The sequence below is a fragment of the Budorcas taxicolor genome, chromosome 2, assembly GCF_023091745.1.
Source record: "Budorcas taxicolor isolate Tak-1 chromosome 2, Takin1.1, whole genome shotgun sequence".
In the NCBI taxonomy this organism is placed as follows: domain Eukaryota; kingdom Metazoa; phylum Chordata; class Mammalia; order Artiodactyla; family Bovidae; genus Budorcas; species Budorcas taxicolor.
The window spans coordinates 29,098,019-29,107,599 of NC_068911.1; the positions used below are offsets into that span (position 1 = coordinate 29,098,019).

At 44.3% G+C, this 9,581-nt stretch overlaps 1 protein-coding gene across 1 annotated transcript in view; it reads right to left on the bottom strand.

Annotated features, from left to right (window-relative positions):
• Positions 1 to 9,028, bottom strand: part of BMERB1 (bMERB domain containing 1) — a 197,395-nt gene extending 188,367 nt beyond the window's left edge. Inside the window, exon 1 of the mRNA XM_052635969.1 lies at positions 8,719 to 9,028. Coding sequence (XP_052491929.1) covers positions 8,719 to 9,028 — 310 coding nt within the window. The remainder of the gene's footprint in view (positions 1 to 8,718) is intronic.
• Positions 9,029 to 9,581: the final 553 nt, after the last annotated feature.

Genomic DNA, 9,581 nt, shown 5'->3' on the forward strand with positions numbered 1-9,581 from the left:
TATGTCACCAGCCTATGTCTGGGTGGCATTATTACATTAACAGTCAAGCTTTCTATTGACCACTTGTCATGGATGCTGTTCAGGTACTGAATGGTGAACTGGATTAGATCTCCTGAGAACCTGATTGTCATTTTTTTAATACTTATCCTTGCAACCAGATCAAGAACTTCTTTTTTAATTTTTAAAAAACATTTATTTACTTGGCTGCATTGGTCTTAGCTGTGGCACGTGGGATCTTTGTAGCATCGTGAGGGATTTTTTGTTGTGGTGCATGGACTCTCTAGTTGTGGCATGCAGACTCAGTAGTTGCAGTGCTCAGGCCTAGTTACTCTGTGGCTTGTTGGATCTTTAGTTCCCCAGCCAGGCACTGAACCCAAGTCCCCTAAATTGGTAGGCGAATTCTTAACGACTGGACCACCAGGGAAGTCCCCAAGACCACGGACTTCTTTTAACAGTTGTCACATGCTATTTATCCTCTTCACATCCTTACAGTGGCCATTTAATAACCTTTACTATTTACGTGAGGGTTATGAAGTTTTATCTACTACAGTTATCCTAGTGGACGATAAGACGGGTTCCATCCACTCGTGTAGAAGGAAAAGATCTCTCCTGAATTGAGAATTCATTTTTTAGTTATTTGAGTAAAAAGCCTATATCTGAAACTGGAAACGGAAACCAGGAAAGTCAAGACTGGGCACCCTTGATTTTAATGGTAGCAGGGCCAGGAAGATAGCTCCCTGGGGGTGGTGGCCAATGGCATCATTACAAGGTGACTATTAAAGAGCCAGAAAAGGAAGAAAACTGGCTAAGTGCCATCACAGCTACAGGGCAAATGGACCCAGGATCAGGAAGCAGTAGTCTGTGAGCTTTGAAAACAAATGTTTTGACATCCTCCAAATTTCCATTTTGTTTTCTACATGTATTAGGTGAAGTTGTTTTGAAAATCCAGTCTTCTTCAGCTCTGTCATGGGAAACGAATGAAAGGTTTTACTTTTGCCTGAGCAACAGGGGGCCAGAAAAGAGGGCCAGGGGGCAACACACAAGCACAAACCCTAGGGGGTACTTCCCTGATGGTCCAGTGGTTGGGACTCCACACTTCCAAAGCAGAGGACCCTAGTTGGAGAACTCAGAGTCTGCACGCTGTGAGGCACAGCCAAAAATAATGATTGAAAAAAAAGACAGAGAAGAAGAAGCCTTATGGAATGGAGAAATTTGGAAGAAGAATAGCATCCATCTGGTCTGTTCTAAACCCTGGAAGGTCAAGAGCGTGTTTTACCAAGGATGGCAGCATTTTAAAACAAACATTGCATTATTTCAAATGAGTTCCATTTCTCACACTAAAGCACAAAAAGACTCTTGAGAAAAATTAAAATGGTATCATTTGCAAAAATTCCGAGAATACATGCTACATGTCTCTGGAGTACAGAGTAACACATTATTGAGTCAAGATTATCAAACTTTTATGAATAATAAGCTTTTTGCCCTTCCCCCAAGGTTTGTTTTCTCAAATCTTTTGCCAAACACTATTTTTCCACCATCAGTAGTGCTGAAACTGATCTAGAACAGTGTCAAGCAGTCCTTACTATAGTTACTTGGGATATGCTTTTCTTTTTGATAGATAAATTGATTGATCTCTAGTTGTGGCGTGTGGGCTCCAGAGCATGGGCTCAGTAATTGCAGCACAAGGTAGGGCTTAGCTGCCCCTCAGCATATGGCATCTTCCCAGACCGGGGATTGAACCTATGTCCCCTGCATTGACAGGTGGATTCTTAACTACTAGACCACCAGGGAAGTCTTGGATATACTTTTTAAATGATAAAACATGTCTCACATGTTGTGAAATAGCTCTTCTGTTATACGAACTACTTTTAAAACTATATGAAAAACCAATTATTTTAGAATTAAACTCTACCTTACTCTTGCCCCAATAATGTAAAATATATTAATATCTATTAGATTCAAATAACTTATGACATATAAATCTAAATTACAAGTTACATAAATTATATGCTTAAATATTTAGGCAAACAAGCTTAAATTAATCTTAAATATAAAGTCTCAAGATAAATATATTAACATCACAATGTTTAACATCTTTAAATTTGTGAAACACTCCATTGGAAACAACTGAACAGTGATGCAATTCTTGGATGAAAATTGCTAAAACTTCTTAAAATAATCACATAATTTTTAAATCCACTGATTTGAAGATAGAAATGAAAAATTGGATTGAGTTTCTCATGTCAACCTTAAAAATTACCTATAAAGACTTACGTTAAAGCAGTAATTTAAAAAAATATATCATCAGTGTGAATTTCGGGATAAATATTTTCCCTGAAACTTTATGGAATTGAGTTCTTTCTTCCAGAAGAAAAGCGTTTTTTTTTTTTTAGGAACTTCATTCAATATATTTCTTTTTAAAACCAAATATTTTGTACATTTCATATATCTAGGAAATGGGATATTTAACCAAGTGAATATACTAAAAACTAAAAAACATTAACCAAAAAAAAAAAAACCCAAACCCTTAAAAACTGTAAAAATAGAAAACATCAGTAAAATATACTCTATTCAGGACCACTGATGATACGCTATTTTTTAATATATGAAATGTACTTGCAGAGCTTTCATGTTAGCATAACAATAAATTATTATACAATATTTGGGGGGTAATCTGTTTATTCAAACTTTCTGATTGTGGTGTAAACAAACATTTACTGTAAGGACTATTTTTGGTATAAAAAATAATCTGATCCAAAAGTGTTTAGGAGACAACTTGAGATTTTAGAAGATGGGGGTTTTCTATATCAACTGGCAATAAAATATTAGACCAGAAATAGTAATGATTATAAAATGCCACTTTGGCACTATCATTGATATTAACCAAGGGAGTAGAGGAGTCAAAGTGGTATAGGAAATGGCAACCCACTCCAGTATTCTTGCCTGGAAACTTCCACAGAGAGAGGAGCCTGGCAGGCTACAGTCCATGGGGTCGCAAAGAGCCGGACACAACTGAGCACCAGCATTAGAGAGGTGAAAACATTAGAGAATTAATAGCTCCAGATTAGAAGTGGGGGGGAGAAGGATATTTGGATAAAATTGAAAGTTATCATTGCTAATTAAAAAGCAGTCAGGTCTATAAGAAAGTAAATCTTCAAAACGGAGCACGTAACTGGTAAGCAGAGTATTTTATCTGCAGGCAATTCACTGTGCTTACTTAAGGGGAAGAAATGAGTCCCTTTCAGGGAGTTCTTGACTTGTCATTTCTCTGGGGGCTTTTCAGCTTCATTTGTCCCCTTGATATGACGGAAAGTAAAAGCTGATTTGAAGGTGCCATCACCTTCCTGTTGAGAAAAACAGAGGAAGGTGGCCCACAGAAAACCACAGAGTCCAGTGTAAGCTGTTCGCCAGCGAATGGGAATGAGGCTGAAGTTGGTCAGCTGTAACAGAGAGAACACATCTGTGAGAGCTCCGTATAAACCAAACCCATGAATTAGCATTCTCAGTAGTTTGAAACTCACCTGTACAAAAGGCCAGTACATCAGACCACTCTGGAATAAAGGAAAACCTTATTAGGATGCTTTTAAATAGCACGAAGTAATCAGACAGTTTGTTCTATAAAGTGTTAAAAAAAAAAACACACAGACAACAAAATAAATAAATAAAAACAAAGATGAAACAATGGTTTAAAAAAGAAATACCAGACAGGAAGAATGTGGAGGTGGGAGTATATTTCAGACTAAGCAGATTAAATTAGACGACTTATGGTCTCTCAAGTGGAAGAGGGTGGGAAGTTGTACAGAAAGCTGTTAGGCACAGGAATAAAGATTTTTATTAGTTGTAGTCATAGACCTAGACTATAGAAAAGTCTACCTGAATGAGGACCAATTCTGGAAGACAACTACTTTCAAATCATTGTTAACAACATATATTTATATATTGCAGTTTTCCTGTTTGCTCATGCAAATGATTCAGGGAAATACCGATAAAACACAGGATCGTCAATGAATTTTTGAAACTATAGACCAAACCCACTTTATGGTGATTTTCTAATAATGTAGTCTAGCTACTTCATGCTAGAGAATAAATTTAGCTTTTAAGATGGATTTATTTTAACAGGCTTTAACCTGTTGGTTCGGGTTTCCCAGGTAATAGTGGTAAAGAATCTGCCTTCCAACGCAGGAGAGACAGGTTCGATCCCTGAGTTGGGAAGATTCCCTGGAGAAGGAAAAGGCAACCCACTCCAGTATTCTTGCCTGGGAAATCCCATGGACAGAGGAGGCCGGCGGGCTACAGTCCACGGAGTGGCAAAAGAGTCAGACATGACTTAGTGATTAAACAACAACTGAGTATACAGGACAAGAGGTGACTTGTTTCAAGCCCTGGAATAACCCTGAGAAAGTTTCCTTTTCTGTAAATACCATTGTGATGTTAAGAAGGTTCATTTCACGGGGACACAGCAGAATGCATACCTGGAAACATCAGCTCTAAAAGTGGCAATGATTCCATTAAGCCACTCACATTCTACAATTCCTATTTTGCAATAACCTCTTTGACTCCAAAAATCACTGTAATCACTTACAAGAATAAATACAAGAATGTCAGAAATCATTGTGAACATTGAATAAAATTCAGAGACACATATAGACATTCTTAAAGCTTCTCCTTTAACCATTAAAACAAATTTAAGAACTGTCAAAACATTGTACCCTTGTGTCAACCATCTGGAGCCCTAATTTAAGAATATTTTTATTTAAATGTATTTTATGTTAAAAAAGATACCAAAAAGGGCTTCCCTGGTGGTCCAGTGGTTAAGAATCTGCCTTCCAGTTCAGGGACGAAGTTTCGATCCCTAATGGGGAACTAAAATCTCACATGCCTTGAGGCAACTAAGCCTGCACACCACAATGAAAGATCTCGTGCAGAAACTAAGACCTGACACAGCCAAATAAATAAATATTTTTTAAAAAAAAGATACAGAAAGATCATGGTTGTATTTTTCAAGTCTGTCTTACCTTATACGTATTCCAGAATTTCTGTCTCATGTCCAAAAATATGTCATCCTTTCCCTGGAGAATACTCATACCTATTTGGAAAAACACATACCAAAAGAATTTTAATAAGATTCAATAGGAAGAATACTGTGTAACAGTTCACGTTCAAGTTTTCTATTCCAATATGCAAGGTGACCACTGCTATCACTCACTCAGTATGTCCCATCTGACCCAACAGTGAAAACAAGACAATCTGCATTCTAAAACCGAGTACATTTTAAAGTGATGATTAATATGAACTGACAATATGGGTATGAGGTTATAGCAGAATTATTTAAAAAAAACTGTAAGAGAATTCACAAAACCTCAATATAATCACAGTGGGACTATTGGTGACATTTTTCCTCTCCTTTCAAAACATTTTTTGAAATTCTTAAATTTTTAAAAATTAATTTCCTCCTTTTACAGAAAGGCTGCCAGACCCTGGATGTTCTAGCAACTTCAGATTTCCCATCTAAAGAGGCTTTCAAATTGGAATTTGAAAGCGGAACATCAATTCAATGCTCCTAAAAACATGTGGAAAACTTTGATATTCAACAACCCTGAAAAGGAAGTTAGGGGAAAAGAATAAAACCCTCTTATTTTAGGAAGGGTGTAAACATGCTGCTAAGTCACTTCAGTCGTGTCTAACTCTGGCGACCCCATAGACGGCAGCCCACCAGGCGCCCCCATCCCTGGGATTCTCCAGGCAAGAACATTGGAGGGGGTTGCCATTTCCTTCTCCAATGCGTGAAAGTGAAGTTGGTCAGTTGTGTCCGACCCTCAGCGACCCTAAAAGACTGCAGCCTACCATAAGAGTGCTTTAAAAATTTTCCCCCAACTCTGATTAGGAGGAAAGGGAAATAAAATATTTTAAGTCAATTGCAGGGGATTCTTAGAACAGGACTTACAAGAAAACTGAGCCCAATATTGGTAATACTGTACTCAACTTACACAGCAGTAACTAAGGGCTAAGCATTTTCTGTGCTTTCTTTCATAACCCTGGGCTAAGGATGGTCAAGTTACAAAGGAGGAAAAGCGCTCAGGGAGGCTGATAGTGATCCAAGAGCAACCCAGGTGTGGATTCTGAACCAGGTCTCATAATCACAGCTATTCTAGCTTCCAAGGGATGCCCAGCACAAAGGATCATCTAAGACAGGCAGTTTCCAAGCCTAAAGAGCCTTGAACAGACATCCAACCTACCCCCCTCCTACCTCCCCAACTTCATTTTTACAGGAGGAGAGGGAAGCAGGGTCCAGAAATGTGAAAAGAAAAACAAGCCCCGTGGGCAGGAATCTGTTTCAGGGTCCTTGGGCTTGACTCACAAGCCCCAGCAGCCCTGTGACTGTAGCATCTTTCTGGTTTCAGGCATACTGACATTCCCCAGGGAGACGAAAACCATGCCATGAATTGTGTTTGTTTCGGGCAAATCATTTTTTCTCCTATGAGCCTCAGTTTCCTCGTGTGTGTGTGTGTGTGTGTGTGTGTGTGTGTGTGTGTGTGTGTGTTAGTCACTCATTTGTGTCTGACTCTTTGTGACCACATAGACTGTAGCTCGCCAGGCTCTTCTGTCCATAGAATTCTCCAGGCAAAAATACTGGAGTGGGTTGCCATTCCCTCCTCCAGGGATCTTCCCGACCCAGGGATCAAACCCAGGACTCCTGCATTGCAGGCAGGTTCTATACTGTCTGAGCCACCAGGGAAGCCCCTTCCTCATATGTAACATGGGAATAATGGTACCTGCCTTGCTGTTTAATTTTGAGAATTAAACAGGAATCTGATTCCCAAAAGCCAACACCACCACCCTCCACCCCATCACCATGGTACAAGGCCACTGCTGCAGCAGGCACGAGGAAACTTCACAAACCTGGCCTGGACGTCACTCCGGGGATAAGGCACAGATTTCTGATAAACCAGGCAGCTCCTGCTCTCAGGTCCTCTAGGCCCTGACCTCATGGACCCTGTCAGCTTTGTGGCTGGCACTGTATCAGGCATGATTCCTGTGCAATTTGTGAGCAACTCTGGTCCTCGAGAAGGCGATGGCACCCACTCCAGTACTCTTGCCTGGAAAATCCCATGGACAGAGGAGCCTGGAGGCTGCAGTCCATGGGGTCACTAAGAGTCCGGCACGACTGCACGCCTTCACTTTCACTTTTCACTTTCATGCAATGGAGAAGGCAATGGCAACCCACTCCAGTGTTCTTGCCTGGAGAATCCCAGGGACGGGGGAGCCTGGTGGGCTGCCGTCTATGAGATTCCACAGAGGTGGACACGACTGAAGTGACTTAGCAGTAGCAGCTGGTCCTCAAAATGAGATCCATGGGGCAGTGTAGGTTCCTTCAAAGTGGTAACTTGATCACTTCGACCCGTTTAGAAGAAAGCACCAACAGGCACTGGCATGACCCTATGGGGGGGAATCTGTGATCCCCAATGCCAAGGCCTGGCCCAGAATCCTTGAATTTTCTTAATGGATGGGTGCCCCTCCCCTGATCACTCCTTTCCAGGTGATAGAAAACGCTATGAAGATGAAGGCCACAGAGCCCTCTCCACTGTTTTAGAATTTTAGGGTGCTAAGGAAGGTTCCCAAATGTAGGCCCTCAGGCTCTGCGGTGCACTTTCTGAAGAGTGGGGCTCCCTGCACCCTCACAGGTACAGAGTCCTCTCATAACAGGGGTCCAAGGTCTTCTCACATTTATCTGTGGGTTTTGATGTGGGGATGGGACTCCCTTCAGGTAAACCTTTACAAAAGCAGGAAAATGGCCCTGAGCACACATTCTGGGGGCAAACAGGTGGGACCCGGAGGCTCAGATGGTATAGAATCTGCCTGCAATGCAGGAGACCTGGGTTTGATCCCTGAGTTCGGGCAGATCCCCTGGAGAAGGAATTGGCAACCCACTTCAGTATTCTTGCCTGGAGAATCCCATGGACAGAGGAGTCTGGGGAGGCTACAGTCCATGGAGTCACAAAGAGTTGGGACACGACTGAGCGACTAACTCTTGAACACTTAGGCGGGACCTCAGATTCCCCTGTCTCTGCCCCGACCATCCTGAATCCCCTCACATTTTTTTTTCCTGTTGGAAAGGCTTATCCCTCCAGTGGAAACGAGGCCCCCAGGCCCAGGCGTGAATTTTCCCAGGAGCGGGACCGTCTCCCCCCACCCCACCCCGGACCGTCCCATCCCCACCCCTCCCCGCCCCACAACCTAGTCGCAGCGGCTATGGTAACGAGCTGGGGGTCTCCTTGATATCCCCGTGGATCTTTTTTTTCAGGGGAAAAATGGATCTCCTTTCCTGTCTCCCCCAATTCCGGCCTGCGTACACCCCAGGGCCCCCTGAAACTTCCAGCCCCAGACTGTTTGCAACCCCAGCGTCCCAAAGGCGCCCCTCGCGCCCTAATCCCAGGCCTCTCCAGCAACCACGCCTCAATCGCTTTCCCCTCAACCCCCTTAATCCACGGTCCCCAGACTTCCCGGTCCTCACACCTCGATCTCCCGCTCTCGCCCCGACCATCCCAGTCTCCTAACCCTTGGCCCCCACGGGAGGGTTTCCAGCCCCGGCCCCGTTCCCACAGAGCCCCAGGCTTCTGCTCCGTCCCAGCCCCAGGAAGCCCCTGCCTCCAGTCCCCCAATTCCAGATCCGACCCCGTTCCCCAGCTCCGCCTCCAGGTCCCCCTCCCGGCTCCTCACCGGCATAGAAGGTAGAGACGTACACCGGCCCGCCCAGAGCCTGGTCGCACAGCACCTTGGCCAGGATGGTGCGCGGCGCGCGCCCAGGCAGCGCGCGCTCCAGCAGGCTCAGCCACACATAGTTTAAGTTCGCGTGGAAGGCCACGGCCACGGTAGCCACGTGCCGCGTATGTTGCCAGTCGGGCTGGCCGCCCCGCAGCAGCTGCTGCAGCGCGTCGCCGCCCGAGAAGAACCCGGCGTAAAGCAGTACGTTCGCTGGCCAAGGGTAACGCCCGGCGGCGCGCGTGAGAGCCTGCCACCAGCTCACCATGCCGGTTCCCAAGGCGCCCCACGAACGCAGGCCGCTGGCTCCCGGGCCTTCCCCCTTCGCCCTCCGCCCCGGCAGCCGGCGCGCCGCCTCCAGCCACTTGCACCTACCTCCTTCCGATGCTCGAAGGCGATTGGGCGCCCCGCGCACACCCAACCCCCGCCGGCCAATCCCGTGGCCCCTGGCGATCCTGGGGCTGAGCTTTTGATGTGCGGTGGGTCCACAAATGCTTGATCCCCTAGCAAGAAATACCCAGAACAGGCAAATCCATTCAGACTGTAGACTAGTCAGGGGCTGGGCGATGGCGTGGGGGCGGGTGGGGGTGCGAAGTGACTGCTAACCGGGTGTGGGGTTCTTTTGTGGCGTGATGAAATATCTAGTAATTAGGTAATAGTAGCGATTGCATGGTAACGAAAACCATTGAATGAATCGTGAACTGTGTGGTATGTGAATTATACCTCAAAAACAAACCAAAAAAAAAGTTAAAAAAAGGAAAAACTTGGGGAAAAGTGGGCATACCAAAACTCTATTACCAAGGTGGCGGTGTATTTTAAAT